Source organism: Bacillus rossius, chromosome 1, assembly GCF_032445375.1.
Source record: "Bacillus rossius redtenbacheri isolate Brsri chromosome 1, Brsri_v3, whole genome shotgun sequence".
In the NCBI taxonomy this organism is placed as follows: domain Eukaryota; kingdom Metazoa; phylum Arthropoda; class Insecta; order Phasmatodea; family Bacillidae; genus Bacillus; species Bacillus rossius.
Window position 1 is genome coordinate 61,480,332 of NC_086330.1, and position 25,261 is coordinate 61,505,592.

The window sequence follows — 25,261 nt, forward strand, 5'->3', positions numbered from 1 at the left end:
TGTTCATAAAAACCTTTAAATAAGAACCTGTTTGGTGAAAAAAAAAATTATAAACAAATAAATATTGTTATATTATAACATTTATAAAAATCATGCACAAAAACCCGAAATAGTCAAAGAAAAATAATTTAGGAATCTACCCCCTTAAAGCGTTGAGCGAGAACCACGGTATCTTCTTGACGCAATCCGCCCCGAAGTTTCACTACCAGGTATGACTTAATTTTTGGCGAGGATGTCGTCACCCACTAGCTGTTCACCGAGAACCAACCCGGCGCGAGACGCACTGATGTGGAGTAAGGCGCTACAGACACTGGGCATGATTGTGTATCCCTTCCGGCCAATCGGCGGGCATTAGTACCTAGTCTTTATAGAGCTCTGCTCTGGAGCGAGGTGGCGCAGTGGCATGACAGTTTCTTAATTTGCATTTTGAAAAGACATAGTTGAGCCTGGCTTGACTACACAGTGAACTGGAAAAAAAAGTTTATTTGTAGGAACATGTGGATTATTAATTTTTTTATTTCGTTTTAAATTTATATTTTATATTAAGTAACTCAGATGCAATAAATTTCATTTCATTTGGCCTCTTTCCTGAAAGTAATTTCTTTCGTGTTTTAATTGTTTTTTTAACAATAATATAATATTTCTATCACTAATTTTTACAATAAATAAATGTTTTTAATGATATGGACAGAATTTAATATTGAGCTATAAAGTATAAAATTTAATAAAGTATATAAAATGTTTATTTTTATGTAGTATTTTTTCGTAAAAATGCACTCAATTTTTTATTAACGTGCCTAAAGAAGTGCAGCTTTAATAAAACTCATACACGGAGGATAAGACCGAGCCTTAACCCAGCTGTGGGTTTGGTGTTGACGGTGGGCGGAGGCGAGGCGAGGCGAGGCGAGGCGGCGTGGCCTTGAGTGCATCACTACAATCACTACAATCACTACAATCACTACACGGACACCGAGTGAAGCCGCTGGTCGTCCAGCTGACGGACTGCGCCGTGTTCGCGGGACACTCGGAAACATTGGCCGACAGCGCGGAAACGGTTTGAAAAGGCCGTGTTGTGTTACGGACGCGACTGGCTTTGTTTAACATTGGAAATCCTAATTCATACTTATCAACCAACATCGTGTGTGGTCTAGCAATGTAGAGAGTTTGAAGATCGACTCCAGCAAAGTGACCGTACCCAATTTGATTGTATTTTATTTTTCTCCTAACCTAATTAACACTAATAATATTTGTTTGGGAGCGATCTGGGTTAGGGAAGACTCTAAGTGCGTCTCAGGCCGATGCCTGAGCCATGTGGAGATTTTTCTTTTGTTTAGGGATTGGCCAGCCACGGCAGCAATTCGTGACATGACTAACTTCCCTGTCTTAGATCTGGGCTATAAATAGTTAAGTCGGTTGCAGGTAAAACCTGAATAGGCACAGTTAAACCCTGGGATTATTCTTGCGGAGTTAATTATTACAAGCATTAAGCAGTCGGATTCAGTGCAGGACAAGAAGAGTTGTTCGGGATGGAATGTTTCAGCCATGCTGGGGTCGGGAGCTTGGACCTTGCGGTCCGCAGTGGTATGTGCGCGTCTGGATTGGTACCGTTGGCGCATGCGCCCCTGGGGGTGAGCGACTTCATTCGTCTCCAAACGGTTGCCAGTCAGCACGAGCGCTCAAAACTATAGAAAGGAATACGGTGTTGAGCGCATATAAATAATTCTCATTGTAAGTTACGTTACGTTAATTGATCAGGAACCGGCGCATCAGGTCTCACTCAAGAAGGGATATAGAGCGACAGTTCGCCCATCTTCAGTAAAGTGCTGTCGGCAGTCCGCGAAATGATCAAATATGTCATTGCAGACCCTGCGCTGTGCTCGCGACAGTGGCCCCGCGTGGGGATGGTTGAAGGGGGCGGGGGTAGAGAAGCAGGTGACCGGAGGCCGGCCGACACCGGGGCAGGTTGCTCCACCTGCGCCTGGTCCAGTAACGGTTCTCCAGTCTCTCTCGCTCGCTCGCTTCATCTTCCTGCTCTCTCCAACCTCCGCCCCGGGACCCGGTCCGGCGTCCTGCCAACGGGCCGGCTGCCGGACACGCGCCTCGAGCCGTGGGCGTAAATAACGCTGCTTTCTCCCCCTCTCCTTTTGCCTGTAACCAAGAATCCTCTCACTGGATTCGCGCTTACAAAATTGAGACTGTGAAATGGGGTTGGTAAACGTTAACGTCGAAACTGTGTTTCATGGAAAAAAAACTTCTGTGCATCTTGAAGTTTTCTTCTTATCGTATGCATATATGTATGTAGACCATAGGAGACAGAATACAACATGCTAGCACTCCTCCCAGAGATGACTTGTGACGCCTAAAACCCACGCCCCCCCCCCCCTCCCCCGACCTCTCCTCGAGCACATGCTTGCGGGCAGCACGGCTGGAGCGAGGCGGGATCGTGGGCGCACGTGCCGCTTTCCTTTTTGTTTCTGTCCACGGGAAAACTGCCAGTGTGTCTGATGACCATCGTATTGTAAAGCATGGATATTAGTAGTTAGGGAGTTGGTTTGTGCAATCTTCGCCATGTTGATAATTGAAGCAAGTCAAACTGACAAGGACCCCCCCCCCCCCGTACCACCTTTTTTCCATACAGCAACACCGTGGTTTTATCTGTATTTCTATGCTGACTTGTAAACACCTTCGCTAACGAATAATCACTTCATGATTGTATTTGTATTATTATTCTTAGCGTGTTCCTTTCAAACGATTATTCCATAGACTAATACATCCATGTTGTATGTAAAGAGCAGTTTTTTCCCTGCCGTTGCGTAGGAACGGTGCGGTTAGGAATAATTGTCAGTAGATGGCATACTGTGAGTAGTTGAAGTCACATTTAACATCGCCATCGCCATGTTGTTCCGCCCAAAACATTGCGGAAATGATGCTGTATAAAGTCTGGTGATGGTAAGTATGAGTTATAATATACATCGTTAAGAACACTTTCATAAAAATAAGTAACAGTTTTCACAATGCGATGTTTTGGGCGTTTAAACAATGTGGTGCACCAATGAACTGAAGGAAGAACGGCTTCACACAGTTACCATGTAATCGTGCAGACGCGGTTTGCCCGCCAGCACTCGAACCCGGATCGCCTCAGGGTAAGGCGAGTGGTCTGACGACTCGAAGACGCCGCGACTTGAGCCCAGGAGTTCTCCCGCACCGCGCCGTCTTGACTCCTGTCCGCGCGCCGTGCGAGGGCGCTGCACAGCGAGGGAGCAGAGGGAGAGGACCAACGAGAAGACGGGAGGGTGGGATCTTGGGTCGTGTCCTGGCTGGGCGCACGGGCTCTAAAAGCGCTCGGCATCAGTAAGAACTGCCGTGTGCGTGCAAGGACGGTGGACTGATCAGTCTGAACTCATGGACTGACGAACTGATTGCTTCCCATCGAATCGGACTGTGGGTTCGAGAGCCCTCAGTCCTAGCTGACGTGTGTGTGAACAGTGTCCCGCCAGTCAAAGCAGTCAGTACAAACAATTAGACCATTATCAGACATCTTTGATTATAATCATTGGTTAATTAAATAATTTTCCCCCTTTTTTCTTAACTGAATGTGCAATTGCAATTGCAACATCCAAAGTTTATCTTTTTTTTACCATGAAACGATACATCCAACAGCAACAGACTGGTCGAGTGTGGGGATGGGGAAGCCTTCAGTTCAGTCCAAACCGGACTGCTCAGTCCGAACTGGAAGCTGGACAGATCGTGTGCGGGGGGAATTAATAGCGACACTGGTTCGCACCTCTACGCACCAGGCATTTGACTGGCGTGCAGTCTACTCGTCAGTAACGCGACTCTATGGGACTTTTGAGTGGTGTCCCTGAAATTTTACGCCCTTTACGGTAACGTGCTACGAATTTTTCATACCTTAAAACGTACGTGAAAACACCCGTTCTAGCCTTTTTCACTGCACAAACGACGAAACCATGAAACGAAACTTGTAAAGACAAGTTCAAAGGTTCATAACCGATATTCGTAATCCGAAACTTAAAAAAAAAAAAAATCTCGAGCGGTTTGCAAATGGCGACCAGGCCCGTCGTGCTCGGTGCGTAATGAACGTCTGCGCAGTTGCCTCGACGTCTCGGCGCCGAGCGGCGAGGTGTCACGTAACGGGCACTCCTAATTGGGACTCTTCGACGGCTCGACTGCTCCCCCCCCCCTCCTCCCCGGCGGAACTTCCTTCTCCTGCGGCGGTGCGTGTAACTCTCGCAAAAAAATAAAAAAAAAACCTCGACCCAGTCGCAAATCGTATTAGCTGTTACTTCGGAAGCCCTTCTGCCTTCCTCCGTCTCTTCTCTCGCGACCGCCTTCTCTTACCTACCACGCCACAATGGAAATTTCGGGAACTCGCGTCGGCACTTCGGGATAATTAGGACCTCCTCCCCTCCTTCCTCCGCCCCGCATTCTCCCCAACAGCACCGCTACTTTCCCCCCTCACACGGCTGCCGTGCCTGCGACGCGAGTGCGCGCTCCTCTCAAACACACGCCCTTATCCGCCCGCCCTTCTGCGCGCGACGTCGAGCCCGTGAACGACCGCGTTATCTTTCGTAATTATTCCCAACACAGAGTCTCTGCTGCCTCCACCACCCCCCGCCCTCCTCCAGCCTGGCGGGGGCCCCAGCCTCCCGCGAGCCTGCTGCGAGGGTTGCCCGCGGAGTGCCGTCGAGTGCACAATTAGTGCCCGTTATGATGCGCGCGAACCATGCAATGAAATATTTCATAGGATGAAAAAAAATGGCTGCATTCAAATAAAATTTATAAATCTACTTTTAAATATTATATTTTAGTGATGGATATTGAATATTTGTCCATATAATTAAGAATAATTTTAATTGTGATTACCAGTGATATAAATTGTGTCTATAAACTTTTTCCAGTTTTTTCTATTCACGTGTTTATATTAATACTGAGTAGTTGTTTAATTTTTTTAATTTGATTAAATTTATAGTTTACCAACCGTATTTTTAAAATCACAGTCCTTTTTTTTGGATCAAATTTTAAATTATTTCTATAATTTTTCAAATTACTCTCCCCCCTCCCCCCACCGCAAAATTTCTGATTCCACTACTGGACAATGGTAAGTACACCAGGGAAGGATAAGATTCACAAGTCCTTGTGCACACAAAACACAAACAAATGACAAACGTCGCTGAGAAGGAATAAAATCCGCGCACCTAGTGCTAAACGCGCCCGTAAGAAAACCGGTTTTATTTTCGCTCATCTGTAGCAGCACGAACCATACAGTCGCGTGAAGTGATGCCGTGCTCCTCGGAGCATGAGAGCGCTCTTGCCTGCTCCTGCACGTAGCGGGAATAAGTGACCACGCTCGTCGGGCACGCGGCACGCGGCACGCATCCGGTCACTTCGCGGTCGACGGCTCGTGTAAACACGTGCCGCTCGACTCGCTGGTTCGCACTCCCGCGCCCGTGACATGCCTTCCCTGGACTCCGGCAACGTCTCGGTACACTTGCAACGTTCGTCTGCACCACTGGAAGCATTATGTAAGTGGAGTGCTGCCAAGTTTTACGGACTTTGCGTGGTTATTACTGATTCAGTCGTCCCAGTTACGAAATTACTGAGTGTTATTTATTTATTTATCACGGAAACAGAAAATCTTAATGACACTTTTGAAATCTAGTGTGTGCCAACGTTTCATACAATATACATAGCTAAATGTAACTAGAAGGAAAGCCTACATAACATTAATACAAATCCTTGAACTTACTTTAGCTTTGTATTTATTAAGTGATTTGTAAATTTTAAACTATTTTATTATTTAATGAATGGGCTTGGCTAGTAGCAGAAAATGAGTGAGTGCTATTATATATATATATATATATATATATATATATATATACATGGGCGTAGATCCCGGGGGGGCCAGGGGGGCCCGGGCCCCCCCCCTGGAATTAATGGGCCCCTCCTTGGGGGGCCCACTTCGTGATTTTAAAGTTAATGATGTACACAACATATATATCAGATTATTATTTACAACGACGACAGACACTTTGACATGCTTTACATTCCTACCTTCGAGTTCCGTAGTTATTTTCCCTTACCCCTTCTGCGAAAGCCATGGTATGGAGTTTTGCAGTGCGAACTTTGAAACACTTAATTCCTAGAAACCGTTCATTCCAAAGGACGAAGCTAGGGTAGGGTTCCGTTAGCATTTTCTCCCCATTGTTACCCACACTACCTTGTCCTCTGAAACGACAGTATTATAGGTTTCAGGTAGTCTGTTTTTAAAGTGGTTTTGCTCTCATGTGCGCCAGTCTTCTGCTTTCTTGGCAAACATCAACATGGATAAGTTCGTGACGCGGAAGAAACGGAAAACAGAATCTGATTTTCACCTGGTAAGCTTGATTGTTTTATAAGTAGTGACTATTAGTTAGGTAATATATTTTATTTAAGTGATTATGTAACGTTATTTTTTCCAGTAAATAACCAAATTAATACTTTAACAGTAATTATAGCAGAATTTAGTTTATTTACGAACTTAAACTTATATACCATTTTCTGGAATTTTTTAGCTCATCTCCATTCTGTAATAAGGCTAGCTGCTCTGTACATTACATGTGAATATACAGGGAAAATTTTTTTTCCTCATCAATATGGAATTTAAAATCACTCCCCTTTTATTATCAAACGATAATTTTCACAATTCATGGCCGATAATCACTTTACAACATTTGTTATTTTATAACTGCAACACTGCACGAGTAAACAGAAGTAAGAAAGAGAAAGAAGTATTTAAACGTTACACATTCGTATTTAAGTTAATAAGGAAGCAAACGCGCCTCTTTAATACCTAATCAAGCGGCATATTTTAATTAAATAATTCACTGCCAAAATACTGATTATACTAAATATAAGCCGAGAAATGTATGTGGTTCAATTAGCTGTAGGATAAATTTCATAGTTCTATCTCCGAGATGTTTCATTTGTGTCATTAAGTTATTTTTTTCTTTTTTACCTGGTTGATGCCTTTATTAAATAAAATAGTTTTTAAGGGTTTTAATATGATTCGATCGTTCATTTGATGTTGATCTGTTTATTAGCTTTGGCGCTTTGGGTTTTTAGGGCGCATCAAAAACTGTGAACAAAAAATTTCACGAACAGCATTTGAATCGCAGTAATTATGTGATGTGGCATAAAAAAAACCCGACACAGTGCGAGTCGAACTCGCGCACGAAGGGTTCCGTACCATTATCTAAAAAAACGGCAAAAAAAATCATGTCTGTTGTATGGGAGCCCCACTTAAATATTTATTTTATTCTGTTTTAGTATTTCTTGTTATAGCGGCAACAGAAATACATCATTTGTGAAATTTTATTCTTTTTTCACGTTTGTTGTATGGGAGCCCCCCTTAAATATTTGTTTTATTTTGATTTAATCATTTATTTTTAAAGTGAATATATAACTAAATATTCTGTGAATATTTCAAGCGTCTACATGTTGCCGTTTTCAATATCGAGCAAAAACGAACAAAAAAATCACGTTGGTTGTATGGGAGCACCCTTAAATATTTATTTTACTATGCTTTTAGTATTTGTTGTGTCTAACTATCACGGTTCATGAGATACAGCCTGGTGGCAGACGGACAGACAGACAGACAGACGGACGGACAGCGGAGTCTTAGTAATAGGGTCCCGTTTTACCCTTTGGGTACGGAAGCCTTAAAATGTAACCCCACTCTTTACATCTCAAACTTCGTCAGATTGAGATGATTTTAATAAGATCTGTTACCCTAATATTAAATTTTTACTGATTTTCTTAGCAACTTAATCGGTCTCTACGGTGAAGCTGACATTTTGCTTCAAGATCTGAAATTAGAATAAACACTTTTGGAAAATGGTAATGTATGGGTGGGGTGTTATCTATTTGCATTATATTCACGTATATTATTTTTATAGATTTTTTCATGGATATTTTATGTATTTAGTTCAGGAAATTATTCAAACATGTTTGAGAGATCACTTCTTATAGTCATTAGTTAATAATTACTGAAACATATTTTGCTCCGCTTTATTGTTAATATCACTTACGTAAAAATAAAGTGTATAACATACGAGCTTATCATCTAGAAGACTTGTTTCGGTTGACCTCTAGCGCAAAATTCTTAAACCACAGAATTCACGGGCCCCCCCTGGAAATCCTACAGATTTGCGCCCATGTAATATATATATATATATATATATATAATTATTTGGCTTTAACTTAATCACGTTTGTTTTACGCGTGTTTTTATTTTACTGCATGAATGTGATTACTGATTGGTGTGCGTGGCAGTTTGCAGCACTGCAATTATGTAGCTCATTCCAGCTGAGTCTTGACTCGTCGTCTGACAGTCATTCCTTCAGCCATTAAAAATGTTCATCTTAAACATTGCTTGTATCACACCTATTGTAACTGATAGTATAGGTGTACTAGGATAAATAGCTGACGGGAAGAAAACGTTTAGCAAGAGTAAAGAAAGTAGAGTTTAGGGGGAACTAAATATATTCAACAGCGTGTATTATCAAAAAGAGCAGAGAAATTATATCTCGTTGTGCGGAAACGAATGTGAGGCTCCATCGGAATACAAGAAAATACTTTAGAGACTAATACCGGATAGCTCTAAACTAACAACACAGGCTAGCACGTGAAAAATCACCTAGCGGCAAGAGGCGCGACTAAAATAAAATTATATATTATATTACTTGGCGTCAAACATGGTTAACTTCTTTTTAAGAAATTTTAAATACTGGAAGTTTGTTTTTGACCATATTCCATATAATAATAAAAAAAGGTTTTTATAAGAGGAAAGAAAGTAATCTTCATGGTCACAATGTTGATACCAGATGTATTAAACAGATACACTGTTCGTACAGGGAATACCTTCTGCCATATATCGGTCTGACATGACAACAACGCCAGATTTTGAAACAAAAATCTTGGAACTGTCCGGTGTTAGACACAACAAGTACGTAAACGCCCGGACCTGTGGCAACACTGGCGCCGGCGCATCGAGCAAACCACGCCCGGGGTCGGGAGATCCCGCACGCAGCTGCTCCAGTTAGTTCACGTACCCGCCGCCAGATGGCTGCCGCGAGCGGGCCCGCCCTCCGGCGAGATTAATGCGGGTTGCGTGTTAATTCGCGCTGCTCCGTTAGGCGCCGTCCCGACCCCAGAGGGCGCGCGGCTCTTGTTGTGCGTGGCTGCACATCAGCGCCTCGCTGCGGGCTTCCTCGTGCTGGAATCACATTCGCGACGGCAGATTTCTGAACAGTCACGGTCCACGCATGTATGCCGCCAGCGCGACAAAAGTGGAGGACACGACAGAAATATCTTCTATTTCCATCGCGTTGCGTTACTGAAATGCGTGTCGAGATTTTGTTTTCGAAAGATTGTTAAACAGGTGCGTTGGTAAATGATATTATTATTCTTGTATTTTAAATGTAATAATTACTAAATTTATCTGTGAAATCTCAGAAATATATTATATTCAATTGTAATAAATCACAGTGCGCAAAATATTTCTGAGATTTCACAGATAAATTTAGTAATTATTACATTTAAAATACAAGAATAATAATATCATTTACCAACGCACCTGTTTAACAATCTTTCGAAAATAAAATCTCGACACGCATTTCAGTAACGCAACGCGATGGAAATAGAAGATATTTCTGTCGTGTCCTCCACTTTTGTCGCGCTGGCGGCATACATGCGTGGACCGTGACTGTTCAGAAATCTGCCGTCGCGAATGTGATTCCAGCACGAGGAAGCCCGCAGCGAGGCGCTGATGTGCAGCCACGCACAACAAGAGCCGCGCGCCCTCTGGGGTCGGGACGGCGCCTAACGGAGCAGCGCGAATTAACACGCAACCCGCATTAATCTCGCCGGAGGGCGGGCCCGCTCGCGGCAGCCATCTGGCGGCGGGTACGTGAACTAACTGGAGCAGCTGCGTGCGGGATCTCCCGACCCCGGGCGTGGTTTGCTCGATGCGCCGGCGCCAGTGTTGCCACAGGTCCGGGCGTTTACGTACTTGTTGTGTCTAACACCGGACAGTTCCAAGATTTTTGTTTCAAAATCTGGCGTTGTTGTCATGTCTGGTTCGAATCAAATAAATTACCCTCTCAAACATATGTATTAAAAAACATACAAGCATTAATGGCTATCTATGTTTTTGGCGTAAGAAACATTTTATACATAATCATTTACTTTTGGTTTTCGCGTGGGTAAAAACCGTATAATCACATTAACGCCGTCTTCGCCTTGCGCCGTTGCGCTATTGCGATTCTAGCATCACTCACAATGAAGACATGCACAATGAAAATCAGAATAAAATAACCTTCTGACTGGAATGAAAATTGAAATTCAATGGTGAATAAAAACAAACTGATATTAAATTAACAATAACCTGATAATACAACTTGGTTCTTTTTACACTAAGTCTCAATCTGTTGAGCACATAATTTAAGAAAAAAATTACAGTGATTAACAAGATAATTATTATGAAAATACACACTAGGGCAGAGAAACGGCACAGAAGTACGTTGCACTGTGTGAGAACTTGGCGACACTAAGTTACCGACGCACTTGCATTGGGGAAGGAGGGGGGAAGGGTGCTTTAGGAAGTGGAAAAGTTAGTGATCAAGAGGAGAGGAAGCTGGGGTTATGGCCTGGATAGAATTAATGAAGAAGGGGAGCCAAGGAAGTCGGCGTGGGCGCAAGAGCCAGTTGTACAATTCAAAGAATCGCGCAGCGGGCGCCTTGAGATGGGGTTGGTTCAGGGGAAGTTTGGAGGGTCGGAGGAGGTGTGTGACTAGCCGGGAACCCTGGGAGGAGGGTCGTGTGAATCACCAGGCAATGTGGTAGGTGGTGGGAGCGGTGGTTCGGGAAGGTGGCGCTAAAGGAAGAGAAGCGATAGGCGGACATGGCGGAGGATGAGACAGCAGGAGAGGGTGAGAGGGAGGGTCCTGGTGTTCGGGAGCCGATGCATGAGGTACCTGGAAGTCGTGCGGTAACCGGGAAAGTGGGCGAGGCAAAGTGGCCGGATACGGTGGTGGGACAGTAAGCAAGGGCTGTCCAGCAACAATTGCAGCACAAGACGGTACGCCAGATCGACTGCGGAAGGCGGAATCTGGAAGAGAAGGGAATGCTGGTGGCCCAACGTAAGGGAGGCGGTGTGGGAGCTTGACTTGGGGACGGATCTGTCGTTCTAGGCACCGGACGTGGAATCCGCAGAGCTTGCCGTTCGCCGGATGCCCCCCCCCCCCCCTTTCCCACACACACACACACACACACACACACACACAGTTGGAGCCTTCTTACACTCACCTTTCTTATGTGGCTGCGCGCAGCGGAGGCATTTAAACGGATCCCCGCAATCCTGAGAATGGTGGACTCCAGCTCTGGCACTGATGACATTGAAGGCTATGTATTTGGAAGCAGATTAGAAGTTTTTCCTGTTCGGTTGACTGTCGATGTCGTGCAGAAGTCAAGGATTGCGTCAGGCAATTCGGCGTACACTTCCGCGTGGCGAACTGCCTACCGTCGCAGGCGTAACGAAGCTACCGCAAGCTCTAAATATAATCAGGACTTAATGCTTAAAGATGTTTCCGAATAGATATTAAATTTGGATGAAACCTTTTTTATTTGAATTTTTTTAATTGAAATTTAATTTAATTGTATAAATGACCAAAAGTTGGTTTATTTTTGGCTTAAAATAAAACTAAGGACAAGATTTTACGATTTTTTTAGGTCAGTTGCGTTTATAAAAGGTTATTTATGTGTTGTTTTTATTTTTAAACGTTTGTATTCATAAAAATATTTTATTCAAAAATATTCTTATATATTTCTTAAAACTTATTTCAAATAAAGTCACATTTTGACTGATACACTGTGCAATTATACAATAAAATCCTTAGTTCTTAATAAACATGTCTAAAACACAATTAGAATTACTCAGAAATGTAAAAATAAACCAGAAAATGCTTGTGTGTTTGAAAAAGTCCCGACGTTGTTAATGACGAAAGTTGTTACTAAAAAGAGATACAAGATCAAACAACTTTAATAATAATTTTTCTCCAAATAATGTGCATGTATTTCGTACAATTTGGTACAACATTTATGCTAAATAAATTACATTCAATGAATTTACCTTAATCAAATATATAATTTTTAATTTGAGTTAAGTTTTGTCAAATTGATTATTTATTTCTTGTTTTAGTTACATGTTGGTGCTAAATGGTGTATTAATTTGCATTTCGGTGTTATTGCATGTTTTTGGTGTTATTTCGGTTTTATCACAATTCACCGTATAATCTTGGCCTTAATCATAGGAGTGAATGAGAGCTCTCAGTGAATGTAAACTTTCCTAGCAATTTGCTAGTCATGTCGGCACGCAACATCAGGTAAACGTGAGTTCTATTTTTTTTTTTTACAACGAGCGTGCCACGCGCGATGGTTATGTTCTGGTGATAAACGCATTTCGAATACGCGGATGCAGCACGTCGTCGTGTTTCGAAAATCCTCGCACGCAGGTTTACTGCAGAACCAATGTGATCCGCTTACCAACTTTTGTTTCGACGGAATCTCGCCCATAACTCACGCGGGCAAATCCAGAGTATTAAAACTGTCACTGCCGCAGCTGTGAAACACCTCGGTGACGTAAAACAAGGACGACGAATGCTCGTGTTCCGCAGTGGCACACACTCCGCATTTTCACCATAGAAATGATGTTATGTGGACGGATTCTTGTCTTCTGCGCACGACAATTAACTTAGTGGAATGTTGTGACACTACAGTGTTATTTAAATACTTTATAGTTAAATAGTATATTTTATTATCTTGCTACAAACATTTTTCACGTCCATTAGGAAATCTGAAGCACTGGATGTTATTTTTACAACAAGTTTATACAACGATAATAAAAGGTTGTACTAACACGAAAAAAAAATTACTTTTTTTATCATCATTGTTATTGTAAATGTTAAACAAATACACGTATTCTGAATTCTATTGGTCCCATGGAGTTAGGAAATGTCAGGACACGGCGTGCTGTGACTTACTTTAAGTCACTTTTTTACCTCACCATCGCCTTATTGTCCCGCCCAAAAACATTGTGGCTCTGGGGCTTAATCGCTTCTGATGATGGTTCGTAAGTATTAATTAGAATCTTCGGCGATAAACACAGTCGCTTCCTTTACTGGCTCCGCAATGAAAACACTACACTTCAGCCAATTTTTTGGCGTCCAACTAACATGGTGGAGACCATTATAAAAAAAAAAACTGCTTCGCCTGGTTAGAATGTAATCATGCAGACATGGCCACCACCTGGTTGTACCGATGTGACAACAACGGCACAGGTTTGCCGCACAAAACTCATGAAGCTGTCCTGTGGCGGTGGAATGACAACATGGCCGCCGAAGAGCCACTCGTTTGATTGGTTTGTTCGCCGCAACCCTCGCCAGAAAGCGACCCAGTTAACAGGTCGTCGGGCCGCAGTTGTTCAGTTGAGCGCGTGGGTTTAGGAAAAGGGGGGGGGGGGGGGGGGGGCGAAAGAAGGGCTCTTCCTGCCCACAGGCGTGTAATAATTAATGAACGTCACTCTAATTGCCGGTGCCACGTGCTGGCGGTTCGCGGGCGACGGCGGATCGAGGAAGAGAGGGTGGGGGAAACAGTGCTGCGGCCAAGCGGCAGGTGGGGGAAACACGCGCCACTTCACAGTCGCCGCGACAACGAAACTGCGTGAAAAAGAGGGATTGAGATAGGTACATGATAATCTGTATTAACACAACATCCGGCTTATCTTGCTCTCTCTCTCTCTCTCTCTCTCTCTCTCTCTCTCTCTCTAACTCTTTTATATTTATATGATGCCTGTGATTAAGCCGTTAAAAAAAGGAGGTGCATGTGGCATTATTGCGTGAAGTTGTGAGCGTATCTAAAACACACACACACACACCTACACACACACACACACAGACATATATATATATAAGCTAGTGGATTTGAGCCCTACCTCAAGCATAGTTTGTTTTATATCAGTTAACAAACAGTTACTTACTGAGCTCTTCTCGGAATTTTACATCCTACGAAATAAATTCAAGTTGTGGGTGTTTATAATTATAAGCAAAACAGAGAGAAAAGTCGCCAATTAGCAAATGTGTTATATTTTTCTAGAAACGAATAGCTGTTATTTCTGTCTTCCAGTTATCTGATGAATGAAATTCCAAGAATTTTTTCCTGGTAGAATTAATATAGATAAAGCATTTTTAAATTGAAACATAACTTTTAGCCGTAGTATACATGTTTTTCTATTATATCTAGCCAAGTTTTTTATTTGTATTTTTCTTGTGAACGAGAATTATCAATGAGTTATGAATGTTTATTTCGTGTAAATGTGACTAGAAAGTTTCTCTTTGTAGCGGTGTCTTAGAAATACTGATGAATAATATGAAAACAAATGAATGAAACATTGTATTGGTTGTATTAAAAAAACTTGTTATGATTATATTAAAATAACAGTAGGAAGAGATTGGATGAAGATTTGGCCAGAAATCTAACGAAGTATTATCCAGAATTCTAATCTATGTCATCAATTCATATTTTTCCAATGTCAAAATACGTTTGATATTTTAAAACTAAAAGGTATATTTTCTTAATATTTCGTGTTCCAAAATCTACGAGATATTCATTTGGAAGTTACGTTTCTACTTTTCACTATTATGTGTGAAAAAATTACAGCGAAGCACTTTTAAACAGAATTGGTATTCATCAGTAGCGACTGAACGAATTGGTGAATTCAACTATAGGCAGTTTGAACTCCAAATACCTATGTATACCCAGTTCGATGTTGCGTATCCATTGGCTGCTAAGTTTGTGAGTCTCAAATGGATTTCTCGTGATTTTTCGCAAACAAATACAAAGTGATTGCTCACTAGACTGCAATAAAGTATGCCTGTGTTAGCGATTGTTCCTTTGTAATTGGCGGTCGTCTGCAAGAGAAGATATTGCCCAATTTGGCCGGGCCATTCAGTACGCGTTTGCTTCCGCACTGGATGTCTAATATTTAGGGCCATGTATTTTTCGCGAAAAGATTTCGAGACTAGCTGAGGATTTAAATTCTGTAGAATTGGGTGTACTTCGTGATTGTTTGAGTGTCTTTAAGATTCATGTCTACTGTCAGCACACCAATCGCAATAATTCAGTTCGGGAGACAAACTTGTCCTGAGTGGCCCGGTAAAATAAGGCAGTGGCTTCTCTCGCAGAAGGTCGCAAATTGCGAGGAAGATACAGCTGGTGCGGGCATGCCGTGTTGCAGTCTAGTGGGTGTCCACATTTTTTCGCAAAAAAATGCCTGCCCCTAATAATCTTGGTGTGCTGACAGTAAACATGCATCTGAAATAAACACAGCTGACCACGAAATACAGACAATGCTTCACGATTTCAACACACAGCTGCTCTGAAAATCTTTTCGCGAAAAATAAATGGCCCTTCTCATGAGTCGGCACTCCTTTGATGACAGATTTGTTATTTGCATAGAGGACTCCGCGTGAACTGCACATAAAAAAATGTTTTGTACTTTTAAAAAAGATTCCTTTGGAAACAATTTGCCAAGAAATAGATTTTAACACTACAAGAAGAAAAAAGTAACTTTGTACAACACACAGCTATAGTAAATTTTTCATATATGAAATACGTTTTTCGAGATAATACTGAGTATTTATTACAAAAATTTGCGCACAATTTTAAATTTTAATTCATAACTAAGCAATTAACAATAGTAATAAGTGACATTTAACAATTCTTCAGTTGAAATCGTTTAACTGGATATATTGGCCGTTACTCGGTGATGACACTGTAACAAATAAACGTAACTGTGCTGATTTGCCCTTCTCAAAATTTATACATTGGAAAATATAATTTTCAACTGGGCAATTAACGAATTTACCAATCACAGTGAATGATGATTTCAATCTGGCTTATAAAACCTTCATGTGGATATGTGAAAAGATAAGTATAAACAATAAAAGCCATATATATATAGAGTGAGGGGAGAGAGAGAGATGTCTTAATTTGCAAGTCTTAATCTACATATTTTGAACAATAATAAAATACAAATATAAATAATTAACAATATATTACTGATGGGGGTTATAAAACTTATATTATTAGCATGGGCAGCTAAATGGTAAACAGCAGCTGTTATACAAATTCCGTTAAACATACGCACCAGACTACTCGTGCGAACAAATATACTTGAAACAAAAATATGTATTTTACTGGGTTTTATGACGACGTGTCTTTAGTCCATGTTCGGCATTTACGCATTGTATTCCACAGAGAAATCACAAGAATAAACAAAAATATGAATACATAAATACACAGAAAACAAGCCAAAATCAACTGTTTTTAAGTTTTAAATACGTAGACAGTACAGAGAGAAAATTAGTCAGAAAAAAATTATCTTGTTCATTCTTGTGGTTTCTCTGTGGCAGCACCAAAAATCTGCATCTCGGAGGCATTAGACACTATGTCCACTTGAGGGGAAAATGCACTTTTTTAACCATCAACTTGACCACCGTTTGATGGTCTGTCTGTTTTGTATACAACACTTAGAATTACTTTATGCCAAACATTCACATATATTGGGTAGAATATAGTTGAGTATATAAATGAGGCACTATTTTAAAATCTTTAAAACTGCTTTCTTGAAAAATATGGTTATTGTGACGTAGTGTTTTATGCCTCTACTATGTCCACTTTTGGAGAAAATGGGCGACTTTTAACCAAAAACTTGACTGTCATTTGACGTTTCGTCTGTTGGTATACAACACTAAGATCTACTGTATGCTAAAAAAATCCACATATATTGGGTATAATATAGTTTAGTATAGGTTATAAGTAAAACTATAGAAACTCCTTTCTTGGAACATGTGGTTATTGTGACGTAGTGTGTTGTGGCTCCGAGGTACAGACGCGTGTCATCGCGAGACGGAGGACTTCTCCGGAGACGGCGAGGTCTCACGACGGGCGTGTGTGTGTGTGTGTGTTGCAGCCAGCGGCCAGCAGCAGTACTTCAGGATCGAGCCGAAGGACGTGAGGGTGCACGAGGGAGGCGAGGCGATGCTGGAGTGCGAGGTGTCCAACCAGGCGGGCCGGGTGCAGTGGACCAAGGACGGCTTCGCGCTCGGTCAGTGCACACCCGAAACCAGTGCATTCCGAGTCATCTCTTTTATGATCTCTTTATTTTTTCAAACTCCCAATTAAACTGGGAGGTAATGTACATGTTAACGGGTAATACCAGAAGGAGAAAGAGTAAACATAAGTTCACCCGACTTAACTTAACACCATCCAAGTTTGTTAGATAAAGTCCGAATAATCACTGAAATAAATTTGAATTCGGCGTTTATCCTAGGTCTACCCAACGCTGACTGGGTAGTGATAACTTTAGTTTCATTGATACCTTAACTAACTAACCTAAACCTAATTTAAGTTGCTCAAAAATGATGCAACACCTAACATTACCCAGCTAGCGTTGGGTAAACCTAAGTGTACACGGATAATAGCGATTTGCCGCACTTTACATACAACCTTGGATAATGCTCAGTTAAACCGGATAAACCTATGTTTACTTATTATTATAATTCTAGCATTACCCTTAACATACACAATCCAAAATCGCCCATCATTCGCCTCTCCCAAGATTCTAGTCTGGGTCCGCCCGTGTGACACCTGTCGCCTGTCACTTGTCACGCCTCCCTAGTCAACCCGGATTTATAGTTTCTAGGTATGTTGCAGTCGTTGCCATGGTGCAATTCCGAAAAAAAAAATCTATACCTAGTTTTTCCCACCATTTAATAGTTCCTAGGTTCCAAAAACCATCGACACTCTTCTAGAATGTTCCAAAATAAATATGTATTCTTAAATATACTGGCTCCCGTAGGATTGTATAAAGTAGCCTAACTAGATAACGAACCAGCGGCTTCGCTCATGCCAGGTATCAGGACAGTGCTAATATTAAAAAAAATAATAAAGAAATAAAAAACAATACAATTTTTGGTCTTTATACAGTTTCGTTCAGAAAAACCATTCAGGGTTAGAAATTCACATGTCGTTGTGCCCATTTCTGGGTGTCGTGAGCACAGGCAACGTCATGACAGCTGTGACGTTCCTATGCTTCCCAAGGCAGGATGATTCTTCGGTGGTTTACCATTGACTTCTGCGGGATGAAGGTGAAAGAGACATCACAATCACCCAGTCCTGAATCCAGGGAGAAGGTTTGGATGTTAGTAATAGAAACTCGGGCCCCTTGGCTTATCAACCAGACACGCTGGCCACTAGACCAAGGGGCGGACATATACCTATATTCTGTGTTAACCTGGATGAAATGACGCTTCCCTTTCACGAGCGAATTTTGAAAGAAAATAAATTATTTAAGGCGAGCTTCTTTGTTTTGATATACGTTATGTCAACTGTCTTATTTCTTGTTTCTATGGATTCGGTTGTGCCCATGGCAGTAATAAAATCAAACCTTACTCAATTTAGCCTCATTAAGAACAAAATGCGAAACACTAGCACATTTATTTTTAATGTATATCTGTTAAAATTTGCACCTTCCGCTGAAGTGGATTCGTATCAAAAACAACAAAAACACCCGTTTTAGCTATTTTAACACACTTGCGTAAATTCACTGGGCGAGCAGTAAAAAAAGTGATACTATATAGATACGTTTAACTTGTTTTACATGATGTTTGAAGCCAGACTCAATGTTGAAAAATGTCTCATAATAAAACTGGTAAATAGCCCCCAATACCTTTCAGTTCAACCTACTCTCATGCAACAATTTCGGAGCATACTAAGTGCATATTACGAGTTTAAACGTAATCCAGGATGTCAATAAATGAATGTCCCAGTTTCAGAGGTATATTATAACAGTTTAATTTAGACTGTTTACAATAACTAATATATTAAATTGAAGGTAAACTAACTTAGTTTATCTAACAAATGTTCAATACGTGCACCTTTATTTATATGGCACACATCCAACCTAAAGTACAATTATTCTCACACTTTGGTGAACAAATCCGTAGTAATGGAAGCAATAGCCTCTTCAATTCTGTGTCTCAACTCTGGCAAATCATTACGTAGTGGCGGAACGTAGACACGATCTTTACAAAGCCCTAAAGAAAAAATCGCATGGCACTATGTCAGATGAACGTGGAGGCCAGCGAAAAAGAGCTCTGTCGTCTCGAACATTACGACCAATCCAACGGTCAGGAACTTAGACGTCAAACCACTCTCGTACAAAGAGATTCAAATGGGGAGGGGCTCCATCCTATTGCCAAATAAAGTTTACAGGTTCACCTTCTTCTAATCACCATTTTGTGGAGGTAGCTCTGCAAGAAAAAAAAAACAAAGCAGTATTCGCACATACACTTATCTGAAACTTTTTGATTTACTCTTTAGTTGCAACCTTGAAACAACACACTACAACACTTACAGTTATACTTTTAAAATTTATGACTGGGATATTATTTTATGGACATACTGTATATTATATTCAGCAGCGCTTCGAATGCTGCTTAAGCAGTAGGTATAACTACCACGATCATTTTCCACAGTGTCTGATGAAACAACTGACTTCTCGTCGACAAAACAGCGTTGTACAAGTTTTTTTAGGCTTAAGTGGTTGCCACATGTTCCGTTAAGACATTCAATGAACTTATTGTAGCATGTTTGTGTCCAATGTATTTTAATTATCCTTGCACAATTCTTCAGTATGTGTAGTTTCCAGAGGTCCACTCGCAAGTCTGGAGCATGAAATATTAATAACCTCGCCTTTTCCCTTGCAGTTTGTGGAAACGCTTGGACGCTAACGAGGCACTTGCTTATGTAGAATGTTCTCTCTCTCTCTCTCTCTTTCGCTTTTGCTTTTGCTTCAATACCCTGCCCCAGTTTCTTGCCGGCTTCCACGCTAAAGAGATACGTCGCCGACTGTCGCAGAGCGGGCGAATGTCTGACACAGTCCGCCCCTCGCTATCCCTCTACCTCCCCTCTCTCTCTCTCTCTCAGCTGGTGTGTCTCACTCCCCCTACCAGAAGCACACCAGGGTTGTCGCGCGGGGAACGGGTGGCAGTTAATTATTGCAACGTGGCTTGCAAACGATGTTGTTGTGAAGGCTCACGACCCGTGAAAGAAAGGTCTAGAAGCGCGCGCACGGATCGTCGGTCTTTTGATGCCGCGGGGTTATTTTCGGCCAGCCGCCCCTTACCCCGCCTTTCTCTGCTCTGATTCTACCTTCCTCACCATTTGCTTCCTCTTGCTGGCGCGTTGTTTAGATATGGAACACTCTTCAGTCTGGATGTAAGACGCCTTTTAACACTTAATGATGTATGAAAGAGAAGATAAACGCGGCGTTATCTTCCTTAAATAGCGCGTTATGATAACACACAATGACCGGATTAGATGTTAACAATGTAGCAGAATAACGTAAAGTAACCCTAATGAACCCTAGTATAATTACTGAGTCACCAGAAACCATTGACATTAATCATTCTTCCACTAAGTCGCGGCGAGGAGGAACTTGTTCAAACAAGGCAATAGACTTCAGTAGCAGGTTGTCGATGGCTCAGGCTGTAGTTTTCTACCAACGCGATGACATCGATGGAATGTAATCGGACATTTAAGTGGCATTTAAGAGAAATACCGGCATACAGGTCGTGACTGCTACACCTTACCAAAGTAAACACATTGACCCTTCTCAAATAATTTTGCAGTGGAAATCCTCTGAATGGTTTCATTTTGTTTCAGCAGTCACGTGAGTAAGGATACACATGTAATGCAGTACGGTGTAGACGCATATGCATGTTTAGATATACGTCTTCTCTGCGATTTTTTAAGTTTTTAATAAAATAGTTACACAACTTTACTAGCATTGTGACTTAATTTCTTTTATTTTCTAAAATTTGAAATTAATTTATTTTGTTTCTTTGCTTCTTTAAAGTACTTAGTTTTCGACAAAAGATTATTACTCTATATACGTAAATAATTTATTTAATGGTGGTATATACTATTTTCTCCGCAATTCAAATGTAGGTTAGGAAACCAAATACCGATGTTAAAAGATCCAGAATTTCAATTGTTATACTTAATTTAATATTTTTTGTATGTATTGGTAGGGCCATGTAATTTTCGCGAAAATATTTCGAGACTGGTTGAGTATATTATCTAAGCTCTAAAACTTCGCCTGTATTTTAAAAGTACTGACATGTTTTCTGTGTGAACTTGCATTCTAGAGGATCCGATTTTAAGTTACCGGTCCTGCCATCCTGATTTCATTTTGGCATGGTTCTCCGAAATACCCCAGGAAATTTCTGGGATGGTTCCTGACAAGCCTCATGCAATTCCCGCCCCGATATCTCTATTCTGTGTACACTGTTAGAAATTGCAGTAAGTTTACGACATTTTTAACGAAGTTTTCAACTCAAATAAACGAAAAGTTCTTCGTAATTTCAAATAACTGAATCTTCGTGTTTCGACTCTGGAGTTGTATGTTTCGTTCGTAACAAAGGTAAACCCACACGTGAACAAAAGAAGAGTGTTGAATGTTTTGTAAATATTTATACAATAATAATAGCATTATTTTGGGGATTCGTGGTTCAAAGTAAGTGAACCATGATTGACTCCCCTGTATCAAAATTAGGTTCAAACTATTATAAGTTGAGCCCAGGTAAAACTGCATAGACACAGGGAACACACAGGGCACAGACATGCGGGATGCAAGGACATGCATTAATAGTGTAGAAGAGAGTGCTGGAGACAAGATGAAGGATGAGGAGTTGGTCAGAGTAGAAAAGAGTCTACCGTACGGAGGTTGGGTGCACTTGGACGCGTAGTCCGCATCTGGACTTTGCTGGCCAGAGACGCGAGCGCCCCTGGTGGCGGGTGGCTGCAGTCAGCACCCACGCGGTGGCGACGGAACTCGGCCGGGAAACGCACGGAGCCCGGGTGGCTGACTTCATCTCCCGCGATACGAAGGACGGAGCGGTCCGAGAGTTGGCATTTCTCCTCCCGCTCCCCTCTTTCTCTCTCTCTCTCTCTCTCTCTCTCTCTCTCTCTCTCTCTCTCTCTCTTCCGTGCAACACCGGACCGTTGGGATGAGGAGGGGGTAGGGGGAGGAAGGAAGTCAGGAAGAGACGTATTTGTTTTTAATTTTTGCTGGTAGGAAAGGGGAGGAATGAATTTTTTCCCTCGTCGTCGCCCCAACTCTGTTTTAGTCAGTGCTATAAAAAAAGCGACACAATGTGTTTTTTTTTCCTCTCAACTAAAATTTTCCTTATTTAAAAACATTTTTGAATGCGTCCTACATTTTTTTGTGAACTAAATTTTATCTTACAATTTCGTGCATTGTCTTGTTCGGCTGTTTTAGCTTTTTCAGTGATATCGTTATAAATTTGACTTAAACTTTAGCTTTAAAAAAGTAAGTCAATAATATAAAAGTAATGAGATTTCTACATTTCGATGACTATTGTTTGGCAGTTCGGTGGAATATTAACAGTTGCTTAAAACAGACACAGTTACGCATTGTTAGATCAGAAAATAAAGTTTAATAACAGACTCAACATTAACAAAATTTTCTTGATTTTTCATTTTTTTTTCTAGCATAGACGTAAGTTCACAATTTTGGGGTATAACTTGTAGTAAGGGAATGTGTATGTTTTACGAATTCAGTATGACAAATTTACGTTTTAAGTACAGGGTAACCATGTGTGGAGAGAATGGAAATTAGGAAGCAAATGATGTTTCCAAATAACACTAGCAACACCGCGGGTAATACCTCACGAAATAAACATAAGTTGAAACAACCACGCGGGTGCGCTGTTGCATTCAAATGTACTATATTTTATATCATCTAACCTAACTAAAACTAAAAGTATTTGTATTATCTTTGAAAGATTTGTGCAATGGGAGTGCATGACTTGATGTAGGCTTTTGGACATACGCCATTTGTGTTTTTTTGTAGTTTTCTTCTGCAGACATACATGTGCTAAGCAATGGCGTATGTCCAAAAGCCTACATCAAGTTAAGTGTATTTGTTTGGGAGGTTGGGAGGGGTCTGGGTTAGGGAAGACTATATGTGCGTCTCAGGCCGAAACCTTTACACCTTATCATGCTGGGTCTCAGCCACGCAGAAAGGGTACCATGCATCGTGTGCTCTGTGAGGGGATTGGCCAGCCATGACAGCGATTGGTGCCATGACTAACTCCCCTATCTTCAACTCTAGACTAAAACTAGTTAAGTTGAGGCCCTGGTAAAACCTGCATAGACGCAAGGAAAACCCCGGGCTCATTCACAAGGGTGGCACGTTCAATACAGGACAAGAAGGATGGTCAAGGAAGAATAGTCGTTGAGGGGAAGAAAGAAAGCTTCAACCACGCTGGGCCTTGCGGTCCGCATTGGTGTTTGTGCGAGTGTGGGTTGGTACCCTGGGCGCATGCGCCCCTGGCGGCGGGCCCTCCAGGCTGCCAGACAGCTCGTCCAAGATCGCAACTCCCCCCACCACTGTCACGTGGTCGCGCACCCCCGCCCCCGCCAAGCTGGTAGAGGGTAGGGGCGGGAAGGGCGGAGCAGCTCTGTCGTTATCCCAACTCGCCCCTTCGACGCCCCCTCCCCCCGCCCTTGCTCGGGGCGGATGAGCGTCGCGGCGCCCGCGGCCGCGTCATTATCGTCGTCGCCGGTCGGACGAGTGACCCGTCGCCCTGCCGGGGATCTCATTAAGGAGCAGGATCCTGAATTCATTTGCATACATTACTTCGTTTTTCTTATACATTATCTTAAATTAATTTATAATACAACCATATTCAGTTGTCTAGAAAAGCTTTTACTTCTTAACAAGTCCTTATTTAATGGTTTTTATGAACTCTTAAAGGCAAATTTTTCGCCAGTCTTAGTATGTACTGAAAGCATGAAATCATGTGGTTTACAGTTTTTGAATAACCGTTCGTGTGTGGACTTAAACTCTTTTATCATCCATAAATCAATAAATATTATATTTTTTAAAAAACAATATGTATTGGTTTAATGAATGAATACTATAAATAGTTTGAAGATGAATGCTACGTGCGCACAGTTAATTCAAAACAGTAAACCACATGATTTCATGCTTTCAATAACACGCTAGACGCTAGGACTGACATAAAAATTTGCCGTTAAGTTCATAAAAATCGTTAAATGAGGACATTTTTAGTATAAATAACAATTTTATAAACAAATAAATATGGTTTCATTATGAATTTTTTCCAAACATTATGCAATAACACGAAATTTTAGAAGTAAAATAATATAAAGCTAGCTGTACCGCAGGGCCGTAGCCAGGATTTTATTTTGAATATGGGCATTTTTGACAGTTCGTCAAAACATATTACTCCATGGTTTCATATAACAAGGGCCGATAAAGATTTTCAACAGAGCAATTTTTCTTTTAAAAATTACTATTAACAACTGTTTTAAATCTTCGCAAGGGTCAATAGATATTTTTAACATGGCAAGTTTTCTTTTAAAAATGACTATAAACAACTTGTATCTAAATAAATATAACTTTCCAACTAAAACCAGACTCAGTGATCCGTCACATACGTTTCCCGCCAGTCATTCAATCACGTGATCGTAAGCCAATCGGAAGGCCCGAAAAATTGATACGCCCGTCTGTCAAAAGCTTACCAGCTTTTAACTTTCGACGGATGGATAAAATTGTAGTCTCAAAAATGTTTGCAAAACATTGCCTTTATCCTAGAAGGTTTTGAAGTAGGTTCATGTGTTTGGATGCTTCCATAGAATTATTTTAAGTTGCGTTTTTACAAGTTTTAAAGTTTAATATTTGAAACAAAAAATGGAACGAGATAAATAAGTGTACTTTATAACGTAAGAAAATACATTTAAATAAATATCAGAGCGAAGAAAATATATTTTAATGACTTGCAATCTTCAGCTCACATGATCACCAAACTATTTTTTTTCTTTACAAGATAAATTTTCTGCACACTTTAAGCCTTCAGTCAGCTGGCAGAATGCAAGTAGGAAAATTCTTTGACGGTCGTGCGGAGTGCTGTGAATCGGTCGGCTGGTTGACGGATGGACAGATCGCAGACGGACGTGACGGATTACTGAGAGTCCGCACCTTTGTTTTATTATTCCCTTCCTATTTGCCCTTCAATGTCAAATTTATAAGCCA

General features: G+C 41.3%; 1 protein-coding gene across 2 annotated transcripts in view; it reads left to right on the forward strand.

Moving 5' to 3' along the window:
* The window catches only part of LOC134536593 (nephrin), a 271,114-nt gene that overhangs the window by 191,693 nt on the left and 54,160 nt on the right, over positions 1-25,261 (forward strand). For both annotated transcript variants that reach the window (XM_063376362.1, XM_063376370.1), the window contains exon 2: positions 17,087-17,221. In XM_063376362.1, coding sequence (XP_063232432.1) covers positions 17,087-17,221 — 135 coding nt within the window. The remainder of the gene's footprint in view (positions 1-17,086; positions 17,222-25,261) is intronic.